Consider the following 24,446-nt stretch of genomic DNA (forward strand, 5'->3'; position numbering starts at 1 on the left):
TCCTCCTTTGTATGGACCATTCACTGTGGCCAAAGAGGGAGGAGTGTCTTAATTAGAACATCACACATTACTTCTGTGGGAATCACCATCTAGTCCTATGAAGAGAACAACAAAGCTGTCATCCAAATTCTACTAATCTACTATTATACCAACAGAGAACATATTTCCCAAACAAGAGCAGTAAACAATGGGATTCCTATATAGATAGGAGTTGTATCTCTCATCAGTCTGCTACAGAAGGACAATATTTTGTATGCAATTCCCAATGGTATAGTGCTGCTGAAATAAAAATGGGGAAATAGCCAAAAATTCTTAAACAGTTGTTTTCTATGAATACTGGTTTAAAAAAAATACCCCTTTCTGATGGAAGTGTCCCTTTAACTAGAGTAAGTTTGATGCCAGCAGCAAACTACGTTTATAGAGCATAGTGGACTTCAGTACCGTTAGTATCATTAAAGGGGTTCTGGCTTTTTAGAAAATCAGTCTTTTCTTCTGTTCTGCGGAAGAATGACAGTTCAGTTAGTACTTACCCCTGCGCCATGCCGCCAATGACGACCGTCTCCACTGCACTCACACAGACTGTGGGCTCTTCTGCTTGGGTCCTGATTGGATGCGAGTCCTTCTCTTCCTGTTCATTTACAACTATTATGCAGCAGAACCGGAAGAGAAGGGCCCACATCCAGTTGGGACCAGAGTGGATGAGCACAGACGGTGGTGTAATGGAGGGGTAAGTACTAACTAAATTACCTTTCTTCCACAAGACAAGAAAAAAATATAGGCGTATTTCAGCTTAATAAATGACCCCGATTGCCTAAAAAGCCCGGAGAACCCCTTTAAAAGAGGCTTTCTGATGTTTGGACAAGAAACTTGAAAGAACGTTGCAGGGTCATTACACACTGAGCAATAGTCCAACACCAATACTACATTCTAGACGTCTCTCACATTGGTTCCCAGTTACTGCCACCTAGAAAAGGTTCCTTTAGTATCAGCAAAGAAGGGATTCTTTACTGTAAGAGCAGGGGGATTACAGAACTCTCTGCCTCAGGATGCTGTAATGGTTTATCTAATTACTGGGGTCTGGATGTCTTTCTAGACAGACATATTACATGATGATATCACCTTAGATTGTGAGCCCCATTGGGGACAGTGAGTGATGCGAATGTCTGTAAAGCGCAGTGGAATATAGTAGCGCTATATAAGTGCATAAAATAAATAAATATCGGTGGTAGATGCTGTTAGATAACCTAGGAATTATTTTCTCATGACCATATTTAAAAGTCTTTTCAAGCCCCAAGATGCCATAGTCTTCATTTACATCAGAGAACTTGTATAAAAGAAGATAAACTCTCTGGGCCTGCCGTGTCCTCTGCACTTTCATTGACAGGTCCGGGCATGATCACATTTATACTTGCCTGATCCTGTCCATCAATGTGGAGAGGGCGGCGCAGCAGTTGCAGAGAGACCGGAGCCTCTAGGTGTAACGGTAACGCCCCCGTTGCTCCTAGAGGCTTATTTGCATATATTAAACATCATTTTTCTCAGCAATGCCTGCACATATGAACATGGGACCAACACAGACGCCTTCAGCTGCCAAGTGCACATGTAACAGGTCAGCCAGTGTCATAGGTACAGAACTGCTGACAGATGCTCTTTAGAGACATATGTGTGATCACTCGGTCCACTAATATAACTATAAAATAAAGCCATTGCTGTTACTATTTATCAATCTCTGATGCCTAATAAAATGAATACCTTTTGCGCTGAGGGCTGTTTGTTTCCCGCTTTCACCTCTTTGTGGTTGCTGGCAGTTCTCGTTTGATCGGAGAGATCATTATAGCCACTTGCTTTGTCCAAAAAAACTTCTTCAGACAGCTGCAAAAAAGCACAAAGTCATAAAATCTGGAAATTAGATAATGTATCCATTATAAAAACATGATCACTCTAAGATTACATAGACGTTCATAAAGATCACTGGATGTGTGAATGATACTGCAACGAGAGTTTAAAGGGGTATTCCCATCTGAGACAATGGGGGCATATCGCTAGGATATGGCCCCATTGTCTAATAGGTGCAAGTCCAGCCTCTGGGACCTACACCGAGAACAGAGGGGGGGAGGTGCTGGCTGGGAGGACCCTGGGTTTCCCCGGTTCTGGCCACCACCAAGCGCTCTACCCGTGATAGTGAATGGGAGTGCACTGCGCATGCGCGGCCACCGCTCCCATTCATTTCTATCGGGCCGACGGAAACAGCCGAGCCAGCGCTCCGCTTTTGTCGGCAGTCCCATAGAAATGAATGAAGGGCAGCTGTGCATGCGCAGTGCGCCCTCCACAACTTTCGGGGCTCCGCTCTTGGTGTAGGTGCAGGTCCCAGAGGTGGGACCTCCACCTATCAGACAATGGGGGCATATCCTAGCGATACGCCCCCATTGTCTGAGACGGGAAAACCCCTTTAAGTATACGTAGAACAGTACCAAGTGAGCTGTCCAGTGGAAGCATCCACGCAGTAGAGTATCATTCATTTACATTGGGTTTACTAAACCCCTTCCACATATGGTGGATTATCCACACCATGCCACAAACTTAACCACTATGCAAAAGTTGTGACAAAACTCCCATGTAGCACTTTTTTGGCACAAAAATTTCCACAGCATATCAGCTACATATTTACACCATAAAGTTCAGCTAATCTTTTCTTTAGTACCCAGTACACTGCCAAATGTATCCATCCAAGGGAGCCTGCCCCCCTTTGGCTATTCATACACGCTCACAATCTATGCAAAACCCGCTACTGCCCCAAGTTCCAATTTACAAAGGAAACATCTATGCACCCGTTTTGGGAGTGCCCCTTTGCACAGGGTTTGTTGGATACCCTGGAACATGAACTCAGAGACTGTGTGCCCAGGAACAGCCTAGCACCCATTTCGGTCCTCTAAGGACTATATCCTGTGATACGTACTGTTGGGGCAATCTAGGAGGCCTAGCGCCTTATGAACTGTTGTCCCATTACAACCACTTATATGACCCTTTACAAAGCTTATAAGTGTCTTATCAGCGGGGATCTGACCTCTGGGATCTCCGCCAAGCACAAGAACAGGGGCCCCCGCTACAATGCAATGGAGTCGTGGTTACGCATGCGCACTGCTGCTAAATTCAGCCCTATGGGAGTGCCAGAGATACTCTGCAATCTCCAGCAGTCCCATAGAGCTAAATGTAGACACACGGGTGCATGCCTACGGCTCCATTCAAATGGGAACACGGGCCCCGTTTCTCGTAATAGGCAGGGGCCCCAGCAGTGAGACCCCTGCCGATCAGACACTTATCCTCTATCTTGCGGACAGGGGATAAGTTGTTGAATTGTGACAACCCCTCTGGATAGGTCATCAGTATCTGATCGGTAGGGACCTCTGCCAATCAGCGGTTTGAGAAGGCAGCGGAGCTTACAGTAGCGCCACATCCTTCTCACAGTTTTCCCTGGGCCAGTGACGTCACGTTCATCAGTAACAAAGCCTAGGCGCAGCTCAGGCATATTGACATGAATGGGGTTGAGCACATCACCATGCACAGCTGCTATACAATGTACGGTACCATGCTTGGCGAGCATGGAGAAGGACGCGGCGCTACTGCCAGCACAGATGCCTTCTCAACCAGCTGATCGGGTGGGGGGAGCCCAAATGTCAGACCCAGAGCATAGGTCATCAGTATAGAAGTCTCAGAAAGCCCCTGTTTTCCAATACCATGAACTGCCCCCCACAGGGAATATATACTAACCCTGCTCCCCTCCTGGTCCCCGCACAGCCGCTTCTCCCCGTGTGCCAATGAAAACATCCGGTGTCGGGGGGGGAGCCTCCCTAGCAGGGGTGGACTGGGAACTTAAAGTGGCCCTGGAAAAAAATACTAAAAGTGGCCCCATTTTGTAGTTGGGTCAAATTGATGGAAGGCAGAGCCAGTAATACCATATAGTGGCACATTATATAACCCCATCAGAGCCAAATACCACAGTCCATCACAAAATACATCCCCAAAAACTTCCACTGGCCGGCAGTGAGGAGGGCTCAGGTGGCCACCTGGGCATCAGCCCACCGGGAAATTTCCCTGTAAGGTCTATGGCGAATCCGCCCCTGTGCCCTAGCATCGCGGGTGACGCTACAGAGGCTCATTTCCGCCTACCTTTGGCTGCCCCCCCCCCAAAAAAAATGCACACTGTCAGATATTGGACATGTATCTCCATTATTCACACAATATCAAATAAAACCACAGCCTGACCTGCTTCAGAATCCTCTGCACCGCTTCCTCCTCTGTTTCTTCATCACTATCCGGTAGTTTCAAGTTGTCCATAGTTACTAGAAATGGTTCAAAATACATTAATATTTCACTACTTCTATAAAGTTAATATTCTGAAAACGTGTGCAACAAAGTCAAATAAAATAAAGTCAAACTATCAGCCGCAATTGGCTGTAAACTACATAACCTACACATAGAGTCCCCATCACTCTGTACTAGCGACTCAGGCCTTACGCCTCCATATTGAGATGGTATTCCCTGTTTCCAGGGAGGAATATCTACAGTATCTAATATACAGGGGCAGACTGGGGACTTAAAGTGGCCCTATGTTATAGGAGAGTCCAAAAAGACAAAAAGGCGGGGCAACACAAGTAGGCAGGGCCAGCAATACTGTAGTGCAGCACAAAATACCGCCTCTGCAGAGCCAAATACCACAGTGCAGCACAAAATACCACCACCTTTACAGCAGAATTTAATAGTTTCACTGTTCTGAGGGCGGTGAGGACCAGGTGTATAACAACCTGATACTCCTACATTAATTAATGTTGAGAGATCAGATCATTATGCACCTGATTAGCAACCATAAGTAGGGCTCAGGCAGCCCCCTGGACATTGGCCCACCGGGAAATTTTCCCTGTAGGATCTATGACTAGTCCGCCCCTAGTAATATAGTCATATCTGTCATATCTCATATAATTAAGATGGAAAACAAACATGTATAAAATTGGAGGCCCTATACACTTCTGTGTCAGATGAAATGCAGAATGTAAAAGTAAATTCCCCATTAAAAGTGTCCTGTCTGACCCAGGAAGAAGTACAACAGCGACTTAAAAAGATTAAAATAGGCAAATCGCCAGGACCAGATGGCATACACCCCCGTATCCTAAGGGAATTAAGTAATGTCATAGCCAGACCCTTATTTCTGATATTTGCGGACTCTGTACTGACAGGGAATGTCCCACAGGATTGGCGCATGGCAAATGTGGTGGCAATATTCAAAAAGGGTAAAAAAAACAGACCCTGGAAACTATAGGCCGGTAAGTGTAACATCTGTCGTGGGTAAACAGTTTGAAGGTTTTCTAAGAGATGCTATATTGGTGTACCTCAATGAAAATAAGCAAATAACACCATATCAGCATGATTTCATGAGGGATCGGTCATGTCAAACTAATTTAATCAGTTTCTATGAGGAGGTAAGTTCTAGACTTGACAGCGGCGAATCAATGGATGTCGTGTATCTGGACTTCTCCAAAGCATTTGACACTGTACCTCATAAAAGGTTAGTATATAAAATGAGAATTCTCGGACTGGGAGAAAACGTCTGTATGTGGGTAAGTAACTGGCTGAGTGATAGAAAACAGAGGGTGGTTATTAACGGTACATACTCAGATTGGGTCACTGTCACTAGTGGGGTACCTCAGGGGTCAGTATTGGGCCCTATTCTCTTCAATATATTTATTAATGATATCATAGAAGGCTTGCATAGTAAAATATACATTTTCGCAGATGACACTAAACTGTGTAAAGTAATTAACACTGAAGAGGACAGTATACTACTACAGAGGGATCTGGATAGACTGGAGGCTTGGGCAGATACGTGGCAGATGAGGTTTAACACTGACAAATGTAAAGTTATGCACATGGGAAGGAATAATGCAAGTCACCCGTACATACTAAATGGTAAATCGGTAACACTGACATGGAAAAGGACCTAGGTACGTGTGGCGAGAAAGAGAGAGGCACTCATACGGTAGTGAGATTGAAAAGGTATTTAGGAGAAAAAGGGGTTGCCAATTATTGTGCTCACCTTTTGATGTTGTGCATCAAAAAGGCACAATATTCATGCTGGCGGTAGGTCGGTGCTGCCAGTACCTCTCAATCCTCGTGAGTGGAGTGGCAGGTTCTCTGAAGGAGTGATGTGAGATTCAGTTGGGGAATATGTACCAGAAACAGCGGCCGCGCTGTCTGCAGCTGTTTGGATCCCAAGGTTTGGATCATCCACATGTGAGAAGCTACCCTCTCTGCATCGGCACAGACCCCACAGACTTGAGAAAGGGGTATAATTACTCCGAAACACGTTGTCGCTTATTACCTAATATTAATAAAAATTAAAAAATGAGTTTTACCAACATCCATTGAAGTCGTGTTTGCGCCAAGAAGGTATCCCATTACTGTACTGTTTTTGGTACATATCCCCTACTGAATGGAAAAGGATCTAAGAATTTAAGTGAACCGCAAACTAAGCTGTAGAAACCAGTGTCAGGCAGCTGCTGCCAAGGCCAATAAGATAATGGGTTGCATCAAAAGGGGCATAGATGCCCGTGATAAGAACATAGTCCTACCACTTTACACATCACTAGTCAGACCACACATGGAGTACTGTGTACAGTTCTGGGCTCCTGTGAACAAGGCAGACATAGCAGAGCTGGAGAGGGTTCAGAGGAGGGCAACTAAAGTAATAACTAGATGGGTGGATTACAGTACCCTGAAAGATTATCAACATTAGGGTTATTCACGTTAGAAAAAAAGACGACTGAGGGGAGATCTAATTACTATGTATAAATATATCAGGGGTCAGTACAGAGATCTCTCCCATCATCTATTTATCCCCAGGACTGTGACGGTGACGAGGGGACATCCTCTGCGTCTGGAGGAAAGAAGGTTTGTACACAAACATAGAAGAGGATTCTTTACGGTAAGAGCAGTGAGACTATGGAACTCTCTGCCTGAGGAGGTGGTGATGGGGAGTACAATAAAGGAATTCAAGAGGGGCCTGGATGTATTTCTGGAGCTTAATAATATTACAGGCTATAGCTACTAGAGAGGGGTCGTTGATCCAGGGAGATAGTCTGATTGCCTGATTGGAGTCCGGAAGGAATTTTTTCCCCCCTAAAGTGAGGAAAATTGGCTTCTACCTCACGTTTTTTTTTTTGCCTTCCTCTGGATCAACTTGCAGGATGACAGGCCGAACTGGATGGACAAATGTCTTTTTTCGGCCTTATGTACTATGTTACTAGGTTATAGTAAATTGGGCGGGCCATGTGAAACTCCGCCCCTCCCACTAAGCCCTGCCCCTTTCTTGCCACTTTAGAAAGTCACAAATTATGGGGAAACTATAGCATGCGCCATCATTTCCAATTTTTTTTACACCACAACAGTGGCGTAAAACCTTTAGTAAATGCTCCCCACTGACTCGGCAGTGACGTTCCATACTTGCACACGTGACCGTTGAGGCCAGAAATTAGCTGCTGCAGACGTGTGACCAAGTACAGGTTCTCTTCTGGGCTGTGAGGACATATGTACCTCCACCTGAATGGCTTCTATACACAGTTGAAACTGGAATTTAAGAACCACCGTGAAATCCGAGAATCAGTGGCACTCAGGGCTCTGTCCATTTCCACGTCTGTAAACCTGCGGTCATTGTAATCCCTCCCGGGCATGGTATAGCAATGGGCACAGGAGTAAGAGATAATGGTGGACACATTTACTAGAGGAGAAAAAACTGGTTTCAGATGTCCACTTTTCAAGGGGCATTTCCATCCAAATACTATAAATGCATGACAGGGGAGAATTTCAGAGGTGGTACTAGCATCGACCAGGACAACAGAGGTCCCACATATGCCAACTAAAAGCCGTCTGCTTTTCAATAAAATCCACGGAGAGGTGGCCTCCTACCTTAAGGCTACATTCACAAGAGCGTATTTTGTTTCCGTGTCAGTTCCGTTTTTTTGCGGATAGGATGCAGACTCATTCATTTCAATAGGTCCGCAAAAAATGCGGACACCACACTGTGTACTATCCGCATCCGTATGTCCCTTCCGTAGCCCCGCAAAAAAGATAGAACATGTCTTATTCTTGTCCAATTTGCTGACAAGGACAGGCATTGTAACAATGACACATTACCATTAGGCTACATTCACACGACCGTATGTGTTTTGCGGACCCGCAAAAGACATACGGTCGTGTGAATGTAGTCTAATGGTAAGGTGTCATCACAAATGAACTATTGTCTACATTAGGTCTTTAAATTAAAAATACTTTTGGTGAATTTATTATTTTCCATTCATCAGTCGTCTCATTATCATCACAGGCAGGATTACAATGAAAGGTAACGATACTACCAATATTAGGTGATGGTCACAGCTTATCTACCAACTCCCTGAAAAATGACCTCTGTACAGGTCACAGAGCATGCCTAGAAAACTCTCTCTCAGAAGTCAATGAACAGCAAAAAAAAGTTCTATCAAAGGCTCTTGCCCATGCAGTGAAAACAGCGCTGGTGTGTCAAGGAAGTATTCACTCTACTTGGACGGGGGGTTACGGGAGGAGCACATAACCTGCCCCAGCACCCCTTGTAGACATTGATCATACAACCCGTCTCAAGATGGATCCCGGACTCCAAATGTTGTGGATATACTTTATTACACAATCTACGCGTTTCGAGTAATAACAATGCTCTTCCTCAGGAGTAGGCAAATAAACATAGAAATCAAAGGCAACACACGTACTTCTATACATCTCCAGATATTCCTACTACCAATCATCATCCTGTGACATTTGGAGACTACGATTCACGCTTCTGAAATGAAAGTACGCATGACTTCCGGTAAAGAGCTGGAAGAGATGGGGGCGTTTCAGTGTGAGGAGCAATGCGCTCCGGTGGTACAATAAAGAGACGGGAGGGCTGGATGTGCTTCATCCTGGAGCCCAGAAAGCTGAGAAGCATCTGTGCATTTCATGGCGAGTTCCACGTGAGGCGCTAGAGAGACTATAGGTGGTTTAGGACTGCGGCACCGCTGGCAGGAATCCGCAGTCTATCCGAATATAATAATGTGGTGGTTAATCGTCACATAAAAAGATATTTACAGAACATGATAATTAATTCTCACATTTTCAATGTCAATGGTGTGCGGACATCTGGGAACTATGAAAACAGCATAAAATGCAACAGAAGAAAAAAAAAAAAAAAAAAAGAAAATATCCTGAATAAATATGGATAAACGGGCACTTGTTCATCATTAATCTGCCATAAGAATAAACTATAAATGTGTAAATATTACCAAGAAACTATAGACAGAATTATATAAAATGCAGTCCTAAACCTCCTAAAACAACCTATAGTCTCTAGCGCCTCACGGTGGAACTCACCATGAAACACGCACAGATGCTTCTCAGCTTTCTGGGCTCCAGGATGAAGCACATCCAGCCCTCCCGTCTCTTTATTGTACCACCGGATATGTGCGCAATGCTCTGTACACTGGAACGCCCCCGTTCCTTCTGATTCCTTACCAGAGGTTATGTCATGCGTACTTCCATTTCAGAAGTGCAAATTGTAGTCTCCCAATGACGACTGGTAGTAGAAATATCTGGAGACGTATATAAGTAAGCGTGTTGCCTTTGATTTCCATGTTTGGAGACGTATATAAGTAAGCGTGTTGCCTTTGATTTCTATGTTTATTTGCCTACTCCTGAGGAAGAGCATTGTTATTCCTCCAAACACGTAGATTTTGTGATAAAGTATATCCACAACATTTTGAGTCTGGGGGGAGAGGTGCGGGTGTAGGTTATGTGCTCCCCCTGTAAGCCCCCCTCTCAAGTAGAGTGAATACTTCCTTGACACATCTGCTGTTTTCACTGTATGGGCACGAGCCTTTGATACAACTATTTTTTTACTTTCATATGCTTCCAGTTTATTGTGGTGTTGGACGACCACGCATTTCCACCAATACAGAGGTGGAAGTGCAGCTGCCCAGTAACCGATCTCCTGTGACATTTATTCATACTGAGAAGGAAGCCCCTCACTTTAACCGCTGTTCTCTGTGGCGCCCCCTATCACTTCCCTTACTTGTTCTGCCCAGAAACCCCTCTCCATTTTTTCTGCTTCTCTTGTCCAATAAAAGACCATGACATCCGCTTCTGATCACTGTATCTATAGTCCATGTGGCTGCTGTAAAGCATATCTCTAAAGCGGTTCACAGCGGCTCAGGCAAGATGGCTACCCCTTAATCTAGCATAAAAATTAGGATAATGAAATAGGATAACCGTATAAAAACGTTAAAAAATATAGGCGATTCATTCAAAATCACTGAAAAAGATAAAAACAAAGATAAAAACATCCTGCACTATGTAATAAATGAATACGCGGATGTCCCTGGCCACATTCATGAAAAGAAATCACAGAAAAAAAGATATTAGTGCACTAACAAAATAGATGCTAGCATTATATATGGACTAAGCCCTCACTCTGATGTAATCAAATCTGAGACTCTTAGCCAATATATTTTGATCAAAACACATCTGTGCCCGCCTACCCGCGCCAAGGTGGTCTCAGTCAGGCGTTGCAGAAAATGGGCAGTATGAATGACCGGTAGAATCTGTCTACAGGGAGAGTACCGCTGGGACCCCCGCGATGACCAGAACGGGGGCCCCATACCCCCTGCAATCCCCCTGAAACGAATAGAGCGGACGGTCACACATGCGCGTGGTCGCTCCATTCATTTCTATGGGAATTCTGGAGATTGGCGAGTACAGGGCTCCACTATCTCTGGAATTCCCATAGAGATGAATGGAGCGGCCACACGCATGCCGACCAGCCGCTCTCTTCATTTTAGGGAGGCTGCAGGGGATACGTGGCCCCCATTCTCGTGATCGGAGGGGGTTCCAGCGGTAAGGATACAGGATAACTTCAAACAACTGGATCACCCCTTTAAGTTTCTGTCTTATGTGTAAAAGGTATACAAATGACGTATATGTTAAACAGTCACCAATGGGTTCCTTGTTAAAAAAAAAAAAAAACATTATGCAGGATTCTGCAAAAGCGTAGTGTATTACACTTTTGCATCTCACCCCCCTAAACATAGGGCAAAAACGTAATAAACGAAAGCTGTGATGTGATTGGATGTTCGAAGGAGCAAAGACCATTTTCTTTTAGACAGTTGTATATAAGACATATGTGTTTATTGTAAATGTAAAATATATGTGCCGACCTAATAGCATATGTACATACCTGTCTCAGGATCTCTCCCTTGTAGTGCTGCCAGCCTTTTCGCTATCTCCAACATTTTCTCTTGCCTCGTGTTCTCATCTTGCAGTTCTATTGCTGCTTTGCTCAAAATCCTCTCTTTTTCCTTTTCCAGCTGTGCCGCATCTAATTCAGTATAAAGGCCCGTCCAGCCATCCACATTATCCGCCTTACCCAGGTCATTTACAGGTTGAGAAGGGAATTCTGGAAATGACATCGTACCATATAGGAAACATGAATATACATGTCACCTGGAGAAGTGGACAAAATGTTCTGCATTTAAACAAATGGCAAAATCTTTAAAAGGGAGTCTGTCAGAAGTTCTGACCTTGCTGAACTGCTGCCAGCAGTAGGTGGAGGCTGGGGAGAACAGGACAAACATACCTTTTATCATCAGGAGTAGGGTGATTATGAAGTTTTGTTATGCTAGATTCTGCCACACTGTGAAGTGCTTTCAGCATTGAGCTCTTTCATAGTTCTTCCCCTCTGTTCTGTAGCCTCCAACCAGGAGAACACTACAGCTGCCATGGGCTGAATGCACTTCACAGTGAAGCCCCTTCCTGAGCGCTTGCAGGAGCAGAATAAAACTTCATAATCACACTACTCCTGGTGATAAAAGCTCCACAAAAGGTATGTTTGTCCTCCTCTTTCCAGTCTCTACCTACGGCCGGCAGCAGATTAGTTTGATCAGATCTGCTGAGTTTAGAGTATGGTCCCAAGGGCAAGCGTTTTGGATCTGGCCAAAAATTTGTAAAAATCTTCTAAAAATGGGCTGGAGAAAATGCAATGGGTTTCTTCATCTTTGAATAAATTGACATGCTGAGAACTGAGAAAATGCAGCGCAAGTCAGTCTATGCTGTGAGGTTTCCATCCACCTTGATTTGTACTGTAAATGCTGCGAATTCTCTACACAAATGGCAGCATTTATGCCACGTGTGCACTTAGGGGTTCATGCAGTGGGAACTCCACCGATTGCCAAAAGAAAGGGGCTACAGCATTTTGAGGATGGCTCCTCTTAGAGAGTTAAATGACGATGACCCTTTAATGGCTATCCTGCAGGATCTATAAGGCCTTCTATCCTGCAGGATCATGCATCTTCATTATCCAACAAGATACATGTAATACGGTTTTAGTAACTATTGCCATTCCCCATGTAATAACAATTCTAAAGCATCTATTCATAGGACTCTATGCTGTGCCAATCCTCTATTAGTCCTTCTAGCAGTCTGCAATGAAGGTCCAGATGGGTGTTACCATTTGAGGGGGTGTCCCTGCACGGTCTGACTCCAAACCGTGGTGGGCGTTTCACACATGGTTTAGCTCCATTCAAATGGGCCAAACTCTAAGCAGGTTTCTGGCGTGGAATACGTGGCAGCTTTTGCCTTCGAAGAATCCGCAGTGTGAACTAGCCCTAAGATTTCTTTCATCTCGCATCAATGACACAAAAAAGCTGCTCGATTATCAAATATTTTGGATCATCAAAAGAGCGTAGGAAAGTATAAAAAAACTGTAAGTAAAAAAAAATGCTGGTGGGCGTGTAGTTTGGGCCCCGGAGAGGCGTGCTTGGGCTCTGATGGAGAGCGGGCTGGGCACTAGAGGGGGACGTTCCTGGGCACCAGAAAGATAATAACGCCCCTCTGGGCACCTTACTGCCTAATTTGCATAATACAAAAAGTGGATTTACTCAAAAATGAAAGCCAGAAATGCAGAATGAAGAGTGCATCAAGAAATAAGGTATTTTGTTCCACATGGCAATAGTTTTACTTTCATATTGGTAACCCATGTGACAGATTTCCTTTAAAAGGGTCCTCCAGGATTTGAAAAACTGCTGCTTTCTTTCAAAAACAGCACCACCTTGTCCATCGGCTGTGTCGGGTATTGCAGTTTGGCTCCATTGGAGTGAATGGGGGAGAGCTGCAATACTACATACAACCTGTGGACAAGGGGGGTGCTGTTTTTGGAAGAAAGCAGAAATGTTTTTCTAATCCTGGACAACCCCTTTAATTTGTGTATGTTTTTGTATCCTCTGAAAGAACACGTTTTGGATTATCATTATAAAGTCACTTGACATTTTGATTAGAGGTGAACAGTAATATTTTTATGTTTTTTATTAAACCCATCAAGATAAATGAATAAAGTTAAAGTGGCACTCCCACAAAAATTTTTATTCTCAGACCTGCTACAAAAAGGTACATGATGTAATCTGTAGTGAAAATTAGATTATTGTAAAACTTACCAGTAAAATCTCTTTCTCGCTCTTCATTGGGGGACACAGAGACCGTGGGTAAAGCGATGTCCTCTAGGAGGCGCTGACACTAGTAAAAGCTGTTAGCTCCTCCCCTGGCAGCTATACCCCCTCCAGCCTGTAGGAGAAGCAAGCCCACCAAAGAAAAAACATGGAATCAACCATGGCAGAGGACCCAACAGGGTTCAAACCAGCATCAGCTACAACTGTGGTTGAACAACAATACTGGGTGGTTCCTGTGTCCCCCAATGAAGAGCGAGAAAGAGATTTTACTGGTAAGTTATACAAAATCTCCTTTTCTCGCCCATATTCATTGGGGGACACAGGAACCGTGGGACGTCCTAAAGCAGTCCACAGGGAGGGAAAACCACAGACCCCTGGAAGCAAGCGTCCCTGCTGGCATCTAAGAAACTGCCGCCTGCAAAACCACGCGGTCCAAGGCGGCGTCCACCGATGCAAAGTATGCACCTGGTAAAATCTTGTGAATGTGTGTAAGGAACGATTGTGCAGCCGAAGCGTGATCCCTCCGAGCCCAAGATGCGCCCACCGCATAGAGAGGACTAATTCATATCCGAAGGCGTTAAAAGAGGTCGGCACGGAGGGACCGTATGTGCCACTCCCAGAAAGAAGGTTCTTACAGGTCCTAGGGGGCCAGAGGACGCTGGAAAAAGATAGAAAACGCCAACACCTGACCCTGCCAAGAACTAAGGGCCAGACCAAGGTCCAACCCTGATTGAAGGACAGGACCCTGGGTAGAGAAACAACGAAGTGGGGGAGTGTTCTGGTTCCCCAGAAACCAGGAAGACCTCCCGGTCCTGTAATGGATCCCGGACGATGCAGGCTTCCTGGCCTGAATCATAGTGCGGATGACGTCCGCTAAAAAACCTCTTCACGTCAGAACGGCGGTTGCAATAGTCACGCCGTCAAACGAAGAGACCTTAAATGCTGATAGAAGACCGGACCCTGAAGAGGGTCATCTCTGAGCTGCAGCAACCAAGGGACGTCTCCTAGAAGGAGAACAAGGTCGTTGTATCACGCCAATCCAGAGCGACTAGGAATGTCGTCCATGATGATCTTCCGTAGAACCCTGAATAGGAGGGGGAAGGGGAAAGCACGTAGAGGAGGGGGAACTCCTACCAAGTGGAGAGCAGGACATCCACGCCGCATGCTTCTGGATCTCTGGCTCGGGATAGAAGGGTGGGAAGCTTTGTGTAGACACAGTAAGCACACCCAGGACCAATGGGAAGGATTCCCTGTAAAAGTGGAATGGAAGGCCACAACGAATACCCCGTACAATGCAGATGAGGGAAGGCAGTAACATAGGAGCCACCAAGGCATGCAGGGTGGCTATGAGCCTTAAAAAGTCTACCTGGAGGGGCGCTGAACAACTGCCAAGCTAATGCCAGGGTAGGACCCCCACCTGAGGGGAATGCTTCACTGCAGCGACCACGAACTCGAGCCTTAGCGTAAAATCTGCCCCTGCGGAAGAGAACTGGTTGGAGCAGCTAAACTAGCGTGCCAGCATAAGCACTTTCCCAATAAGGAGGAGTGGTGGATAGAGAATACAGAATCAGCGAAAACACACAACTCGGTGGAACGCACGCACCATATTAGTGCAATGGTGTACGCACTACGTATTGATGCGGACGAATTCATGACCGACTGGAACAGTGGAGGCTCATGGAGATGGGGGGTCTCTGGGACACAAGTGATGCTAGGTAACCCCCTGAAGGCAGAGGAAGTTATAATCCTGCCCAAAACCAGCACCAAAAAGAAGAGGATACAAAGTGGAATAGCCACCACCGTATCCACTGGCGGTACCCATATGCCACTAGATGAAGAGTACCGGGCACCCGCGGGTACCGACTGGTGCCACGCCCCACATGCGAAAGAAAATAAGGCATCCAGGAAGCCAGGCAAGGGGAGTCATACTGAATTGCTAGCCCCCTACTCCAGCAAAGGAGGGGCCACCCGCAGAGGCCACCGAATTCAGTACTAGAAGAATCCGCCACCTGCGAAGAGCTGTGCAGTAAGCACCCCATAAAGCAATTACCACTCCCACAGTAGTAGCCAGCGCTTGCTCCGTCAGTGCAAAACTGAGGGGGAGGCCTGAGACTATCCCGTAGAAGCCATGGTTCAGATGAATTGCGGCATCCCAAGATGGGGGGGTGGGGTCGATGCCTACGGCGGAACTAGTGCTTATGGCGAGTCCTGTACCCCGTGGAAATGCAATTATTGCACCTAAGTAAGGGCTAATGCCTACAGCAGACGTTGCAACCGGAGATAATGTCATCGCGCCACCTATGGAAGGGGCTAATGCATACGTCAGGTACTGAACCCAGTGAAGATGCAATTCCGCCACCTAAGAAGGGGGAAAAAATACATCCGCCACTGAACACCAGTGTTATCGTACTCAGTCCACTTAAGGAAGGGGACAGATATAAAGGAGAGTACTGTATCCCGTAGAAGTGCAATGACTCTGCATATGGAAGGAAAGCCTGGACATGTGCGCGTAAGTCTACCACTCAGAACCTCGCCCCTGGCAGTTGTGAACTGCGCAGGTGGGGGCTTATCAACCAAACTACCCAGGGGGTGGAATAAGAAGTCTAGAGGTCCTCCCTTGGAACGCACAGGCAATGTATTATCACCAAACAACCCCGGAGGGTGGATTGGGAAGTGCCAAAAGGTCCTCCACTGGATTGCGCAGGTGGAGAATTATCAACCAAACGACCCGGAAGGGTGGATAGAAGTCCTTTATTGAAATGCGCAGGTGGAGAATTATCAACCAAACTACCCAGGGGGTGGAATGGGAAGTCTAGAGGTCCTCCACTGGAACGCGCAGGCGATGCATTATCAACCAAACGACCCCGGGGGGGGGGGGGATTGGGAATTCCAGAGGTCCTCAATTGGATTGCGCAGACGGTGCATTATCAACCAAACGACCCGGGGGGGTGGATTGGGAACTACAGAGGTCCTCAACTGGATTGCACCGATGGAAAATAAATCAACCAAGCTAACCCGGAGGGTGGGTTGGGAACTGTCAGAGGTCCTCCACTGGATTACGCAGGTGGAGGATTATCAACCAAACGGCCCCAGAGGGCGGAGTGGGGGTTCTACAGGTGTCCTTCATTGTATTGCGCAGGCGGGGATCCTCCTCATCATTCCCCTTGATAGCCAGCCACACCTCTCCTGCCGCGGAGGGCGGATTGGGAAACTATGAAAGGCCGTCACGTGATCCGGAATGGGGCACAGTCCCATCATGGTGCCGCACAGTCAGAGTGGATTGTGACTGAGGGGAGTAGTTCCCGTATGGATGTAAACGTTTTTATTTCTCCCCCTTTTTTTTTTTTTTTAAACTGGTATGCCTGGCCTCAAGTAATAAGAGGCAGGAAGGGGTTAACTGTGCAATATGATCCCCCGCTAGTAGGCAATTTTGCAAAGCCCATCTAACCCCTGATAATCCGATGCCGGCCTAATTGGCTGGCCAGTAAGGGTTAAAAAAAAGGACTTGAAGCCCAGGGGCGGTGCTGATGGGGGCGGGGGAAGCTAGGAGGGAAGAATTTGCGCCAGCCCGCCTCCCTGCCCCTCACATACTTGGATGGGTTGCGGCCTAGTAGGCAACGAAGCCAGGGCCTAAAGTTCCGATGCTCGGTCAACCGGGACCCTCCCCCTCTGTACTGAAAGTCAGCCGGAGGGTAGAGGGACCCGGAGCGGTGCGCGACATACACCTTCCCGCCGCAGGAGCCGCCCCACGGCCAGAATGACACAGGGGAGGAAGAACCTGTAGGCCCCATTTGAAGCCGGGGCCTAAAGTTTTTCGGCGCCCGGAGACCGGGATGTTCACCCCGCGGTCGGGAACTCGCTCATGCTCCCATGTAGAGTAAGTGCCTCGCGGCGCGAGACTCCCACAAGGGCTCAGGCGTCTGCGATAGGTAAACGGCATTAACCCTTTCTGGTGGACACTGCAGTGGGAGTCGCCCTGCGATCCAGTCTTTCGCTGGAGGTGCCCGGGGAGAAGATACATTAACCCTCTATGAGCCGGACAGCCGTCGGCCTAGAGGGGAAGTGAGAGAGCGGGACCGCGCGTCTTGGTGGCGCATGGTGCCCGCCGGATTAACCCCTTCTCTCTTTAGGGGTCTAGTCCCTAGCTAAATAAAGTCCCCTGGCCATTAACCCTTGAGGGAGGGAGGGAGAGAGGGGGAAGAGGGCTTCATACTTACCTAATCCCGTGTACTCACCTCATCTTCATCCTCTTCTCTTCACCCTCCCTAAGTGGGCCCATAAGGTCACCTTCTCCAGCAGGGTCACCTCCTCAGCAGCTGGCACCGAAGTGGCAGGAGTCTGGTATGGCGGGAGGGTCTTCTCTTTGCGGACCTAGGTGACCCTTTGGCTGGCGGGAGCAGGGGAGCGAGGCTGCCCTGGTCCACCTTGTCTTCTTGTGGGGGGAGGAGGCAGCGTGGCGAACCAACGCTGGCGTGCTCCCCCCCGGGAGAACAGGGAGGCGAGGCGACCACTGTCTCCCACCTAAAATAAAAGAAAAAAATAAACTAAAATAAAAAATCTTGAGCTCTTGCCTCCTATTGACACTAGAAAAAACTGAAGCTCTCTCTCCAGGCTGGAGGGGGTATAGCTGCCAGGGGAGGAGCTAACAGCTTTTACTAGTGTCAACGCCTCCTAGAGGACATAGCTATACCCACAGTTCCTGTGTCCCCCCCAATGAATATGGGCGAGAAAGTACTTTTCTTACCAGTGTCTGTATTTGTTAGCTATAACCTCCCTTCTGATCCTCAGCTGTGTCATGTGACCAACAGTCTGACTCCATTTTGCACATCTTATATGTTGACAGGAAGCCAGTTGCTCTATGTATTCCTATGGGAGCCTCAATGCCAGTATCATAGAAATGAATAGAGAAGTAACTGACTTCCTGTCCTGTGTCAGTTGGAGATGTGATCACATGACACAGCTGAGAAGTAGAAGGGAGGTTATAACTCACAAATACACTCACTGGTGAGAAGATTACATTCATTACTGATTACATCATGTAGCTTTCTAGCAGGTCAGAGAATAAAAATGTTTGCGGGAGTTCTTCTTTAACGTGTATATTTACTTACCTTGCTGAGAATCTGGGTCACACTTTTGATCTATGGCTACCTCATCTTTCAGTTGGGTTAGCAGGTCGTCTACTTTTTGTGTTTGGCTTCTGGTATCAGGTGCTTGATGTTGCTACAAATTGAAAAAAAGAGGAAAAAAAGACATATTAAAAAATATGGAGTCAAATATATATTGTAGAGGAACGCCACTGCTTGTTAACTCCTGCTACCTTTTTCCAGGAGTAAGTATTGAGTAACGAGTATGCTACGTATACAAAACCATACAAGGAAAACAAATACAGCAGCTATCACAACATGACCTATTGTTTAAATCCCATCTTTTCAGAATTTTTCTTTACATTTTCCAGGTCACTATCTATATTTTAAAATGATCTAAAATCCTGCAGTATTCACACTGGCCACGAGGCCTAATACTGTTCAGATGTCCTATTCTGCACAGGTAACTTTTTCAGTCGCTATCACATGATCACAGGCAGGATTACAATGACAGGCATTACCTCTGTATAGATAACATTCACAATAGGTGATATCACAGCTTATCTGCTCCCTCCTGACCTCTGCACAGGTCACACCTAGCAAACTCTCCCATAGAAGTCAGTGAGGTCCCCTCCTGACCCTTGTGTCTATGGCCCATGGGGCCATTCCCAAAGAACAGGAATTCTGCTCATATTTTAGGCCTAGTGGTCAATGTGAAAAATGCACGATCTTAGGGTTAATTACACTGCATAGGTGACCGCTTAGGCCACCGATTGGCTGCAGCAGTCACATACAGCCCCGTCAACAGGATGTCGATTCCCATAGACCCGGGACCTGCAAAGGCAGCCGTGGTGCAATGGAGCTAGCGGCGGCGGGGACAATTTGTTAAAAAATGTTAAAGTTAAATAATCCCGTAAAACTTGATTTAAACTCTAGGTCATTAAAAAGCACTTCAGCAGGATCAATCTTAATTTTAAAAAAATCAAGGTGTGCGATTGGTAGGGTTGATCCTGCTGATTAAAATGATGCATGTGTTATGAATATTGGTTGCAGTTTTCCGAAGGAAAAAAAACAAAACATAAAATAGGTTTGCAAATTAGGTCTTCAGAGGCTGAGGTCAGACCTGTCTACTTGTGCACTGAAGCCCTAGTTTGCATAAAGAATTAGAAAGTAGTTTTTTTTCTGAAGAACAGTACAATCAATTTTCATAAGACAGGTATCATTTTATTCAGCAGGATCAATGCCTGGTTTAATAGGGTTAATCATAATGACTCGTGCTCTCTAAAGGAAACCGACCAAAAACAACATTTCCCATGATCTCCGTTAGGGAGTTCCATATGTCAGCCCATACATAAAATAAAAGTACAATAAAATACTGAAATAGCTGAATTTTTTTATTTCACTATTTATATCTCAGTATTTTATTGTACTTTTTTTTTATTTATTAATTATAAGCATAAAACTGGACCCAGCGATACAGCCTCCAGTGATATCCTAACCAGTGATACAGCCTCCAGTGCTATTAGACCCAGTGATACACCCTCCAGTGATATTAGACCCAGTGATACACCCTCCAGTGATATTAGACCCAGTGATACACCCTCCAGTGATATTAGACCCAGTGATACAGCCTCCACTGATATTAGACCCAGTGATACACCATCCAGTGATATTAGACCCAGTGATACAGCCTCCACTGCTATTAGACCCAGTGATACACCCTCCAGCGATATTAGACCCAGTGATACACCATCCAGTGATATTAGACCCAGTGATACAGCCTCCACTGCTATTAGACCCAGTGATACAGCCTCCACTGCTATTAGACCCAGTGATACACCCTCCAGTGATATTAGACCCAGTGATACAGCCTCCACTGCTATTAGACCCAGTGATACAGCCTCCACTGCTATTAGACCCAGTGATACAGCCTCCACTGCTATTAGACCCAGTGATACAGCCTCCACTGCTATTAGACCCAGTGATACACCCTCCAGTGATATTAGACCCAGTGATACACCCTCCAGTGATATTAGACCCAGTGATACACCATCCAGTGATATTAGACCCAGTGATACACCATCCAGTGATATTAGACCCAGTGATACACCCTCCAGTGATATTAGACCCAGTGATACACCAACCACTGCTATTAGACCCAGTGATACACCCTCCACTGCTATTAGACCCAGTGATACACCCTCCAGTGATATTAGACCCAGTGATACACCAACCACTGCTATTAGACCCAGTGATACACCCTCCACTGCTATTAGACCCAGTGATATTAGACCCAGTGATAAACCCTCAGTGATATTAGACCCAGGGATACACCCTCCAGTGATATTAGACCCAGTGATACAGCCTCCACTGCTATTAGACCCAGTGATACACCCTCCAGCGATATTAGACCCAGTGATACACCATCCAGTGATATTAGACCCAGTGATACAGCCTCCACTGCTATTAGACCCAGTGATACAGCCTCCACTGCTATTAGACCCAGTGATACACCCTCCAGTGATATTAGACCCAGTGATACAGCCTCCACTGCTATTAGACCCAGTGATACACCCTCCAGTGATATTAGACCCAGTGATACAGCCTCCACTGCTATTAGACCCAGTGATACAGCCTCCAGTGATATTAGACCCAGTGATACACCCTCCACTGCTATTAGACCCAGTGATACACCCTCCAGTGATATTAGACCCAGTGATACACCATCCAGTGATATTAGACCCAGTGATACAGCCTCCACTGCTATTAGACCCAGTGATACAGCCTCCAGTGCTATTAGACCCAGTGATACACCAACCACTGCTATTAGACCCAGTGATACACCCTCCACTGCTATTAGACCCAGTGATATTAGACCCAGTGATAAACCCTCAGTGATATTAGACCCAGGGATACACCCTCCAGTGATATTAGACCCAGTGATAAACCCTCCAGTGATATTAGACCCAGTGATACACCCTCCAGTGATATTAGACCCAGTGATACACCCTCCAGTGATATTAGACCCAGTGATACACCCTCAGTGATATTAGACCCAGGGATACACCCTCCAGTGATATTAGACCCAGGGATACACCCTCCAGTGATATTAGACCCAGTGATACAGCCTCCACTGCTATTAGACCCAGTGATACACCATCCAGTGATATTAGACCCAGTGATACACCCTCCAGTGATATTAGACCCAGTGATACACCCTGCAGTGATATTAGACCCAGTGATACACCCTCCAGTGATATTAGACCCAGTGATACAGCCTCCACTGCTATTAGACCCAGTGATACAGCCTCCAGTGATATTAGACCCAGTGATACAGCCTCCACTGCTATTAGACCCAGTGATACACCCTCCAGCGATATTAGACCCAGTGATACACCATCCAGTGATATTAGACCCAGTGATACAGCCTCCAGTGATATTAGACCCAGTGATACAGCCTCCACTGCTATTAGACCCAGTGATACACCCTCCACTGCTATTAGACCCAGTAATACACCCTCCAGCGATATTAGACCCAGTGATACACCATCCAGTGATATTAGACCCAGTGATACAGCCTCCACTGCTATTAGACCCAGTGATACACCCTCCAGTGATATTAGACCCAGTGATACACCCTCCACTGCTATTAGACCCAGTGATACACCCTCCACTGCTATTAGACCCAGTGATATTAGACCCAGTGATATTAGACCCAGTGATACAGCCTCCACTGCTATTAGACCCAGTGATACACCCTCCAGTGATATTCGACCCAGTGATACACCCTCCAGTGATATTAGACCCAGTGATACACCCTCCAGTGATATTAGACCCAGTGATACACCCTCCAGTGATATTAGACCCAGGGATACACCCTCCAGTGATATTAGACCCAGTGATACACCCTCCAGTGATATTAGACCCACTGATACACCCTCCAGTGATATTAGACCCAGGGATACACCCTCAGTGATATTAGACCCAGGGATACACCCTCCAGTGATATCGCACCCAGTGGAGGACAGAGCAATACTTCACTTCAAAGGGAGCAGCTCTGTAGGAAGGAGCTCCCTCCAGTACACCATCGATGATGCTGTGTAGTTCTGGCACTGATTCAGGCGATGGAGCTACAGCCGAACAGCTGATTGGTGAGGGTGCAGCCGATCAACTAGTGATGCCCTATCCAGAGGACAGACCATACATCGGTCAGCAGATCTGTGCCTATGACACTGGCTGACCTGTTACATGTGCACTTGGCAGCTGAAGACATCTGTGTTGGTCCCATGTTCATATGTGCAGGCATTGCTGAGAAAAAAAAGAAGATTTAATATATGCAAATGAGCCTCTAGGAGCAACGGAGGCGTTGCCATTACACCTAGAGGCTCTGCTCTGTCTGCAAATGCTGTGTCCTCTGTACTTTGATTGATAGGACCAGGCAGTGTAAATGTCATTATGCCTGGCCCTGTGGATCGAAATGCAGAGGGCGCTGCAGTTGGAGAGATCAGAGCTTCTAGGTGTAACGGCAACGCCTCCGTTGCTCCTAGAGGCTCACTTGCATATATTAAAAACTTAATTTTTCTCAGGAATGCGGACACATATGAACATGGGCCGAACACAGATGTCTTCAGCTGCCAAGTGCACATTTAACAGGTCAGCCAGTGTCATAGGGACAGAACTGCTCACAGATGACCTTTAAAAAAACTGGACAACCCCTTTAACCTCTTAAGGACACAGGGCTTACATGTACGCCCTGTGTATTTTCGATCACCGCCGCGCGGCGGGCGGTGAGCGGAAACCCGTGCCTGCTCAAATCATTGAGCAGGCACCTCGGCTAAATGCCCGGAGGGGTCCAGTGACCCCCCCATGTCGGCGATCGCAACAAACCGCAGGTCAATTCAGACCTGCGGTTTGCTGCGCTTTCTGCAGTTTCTGATCCCCGCGGTCCGGGGATTGTGGGCGGTGCAGGAGTCGGGCGGTGCGGCAGGCGGGATCGCGATCCCCTGCCCGCCTCCCCTCGAATAATCGTTGGTGTACAGTGGGTATACCAGGGTGTCAGCACATTGCTGACACTCTGGTATAAACGGCTGACATCTGTGATGCGATGTCAGCCGTTTAACCCTTTCCATACCGTGGTCCGTACGGACCGCTGTATGGAAAAGGTTAACAGCTCAGGGAGCTCCCTCCCTCTCCCATCGGGGGGCTGCTGTGCCTTTGCAGCCCCCCGATGGGAGAGGGAGAGAGCCCCCAGACAGCCCCCCTCCTTACCCATCCCCGTCTGCGCAGTTGTGGCCACAACTGAGCAGACGGGGACGGTTCCCATGGCAACAGGACGCCTTCTCAGGCATCCTGCTGTCCATGGTGCTGAACAGATCTGTGCTAAAGGCACAGATCTGTTCAGACAAAGTGTAAGTAAAATACAGTACAAAACACTATATAGTGTACTGTACTGTATTATACAGACATCAGACCCATTGGATCTTCAAAAACCAAGTGGGTCTGGGTCAAAAAAAAAGTGAAAAATAAAGTAAAAATCAAAAAACACATTTATCACTGATTAAAAATGAAAAAAAAAAAATTATTCCCTACACATGTTTGGTATCGCCGCGTCCGTAACGACCTGATCTATAAAATGGTCATGTTACTTTACCCGAACGGTAAACGCCATAAAAAAAAATAAAAAAAAATTTTGCCCACCTTACTTCCCAAAAAAGGTAATAAAAGTCGCATGTACGCCAAAATAGTGCCAATCAAACCGTCATCTCATCCCGCAAAAATCATACCCTACCCAAGATAATCGCCCAAAAACTTA

At 46.5% G+C, this 24,446-nt stretch overlaps 1 protein-coding gene across 2 annotated transcripts in view; it reads right to left on the bottom strand.

Annotated features, from left to right (window-relative positions):
- The window catches only part of ZFYVE19 (zinc finger FYVE-type containing 19), a 42,393-nt gene that overhangs the window by 7,006 nt on the left and 10,941 nt on the right, over positions 1-24,446 (bottom strand). For both annotated transcript variants that reach the window (XM_040411919.1, XM_040411918.1), the window contains 4 exons: positions 18,659-18,770; positions 11,288-11,506; positions 4,264-4,340; positions 1,753-1,872 (listed from right to left, as the gene is read on the bottom strand). In XM_040411919.1, the coding sequence (XP_040267853.1) occupies positions 1,753-1,872; positions 4,264-4,340; positions 11,288-11,506; positions 18,659-18,770 (528 nt within the window). The remainder of the gene's footprint in view (positions 1-1,752; positions 1,873-4,263; positions 4,341-11,287; positions 11,507-18,658; positions 18,771-24,446) is intronic.

The sequence above is a fragment of the Bufo bufo genome, chromosome 11, assembly GCF_905171765.1.
Source record: "Bufo bufo chromosome 11, aBufBuf1.1, whole genome shotgun sequence".
Classification (NCBI taxonomy): domain Eukaryota; kingdom Metazoa; phylum Chordata; class Amphibia; order Anura; family Bufonidae; genus Bufo; species Bufo bufo.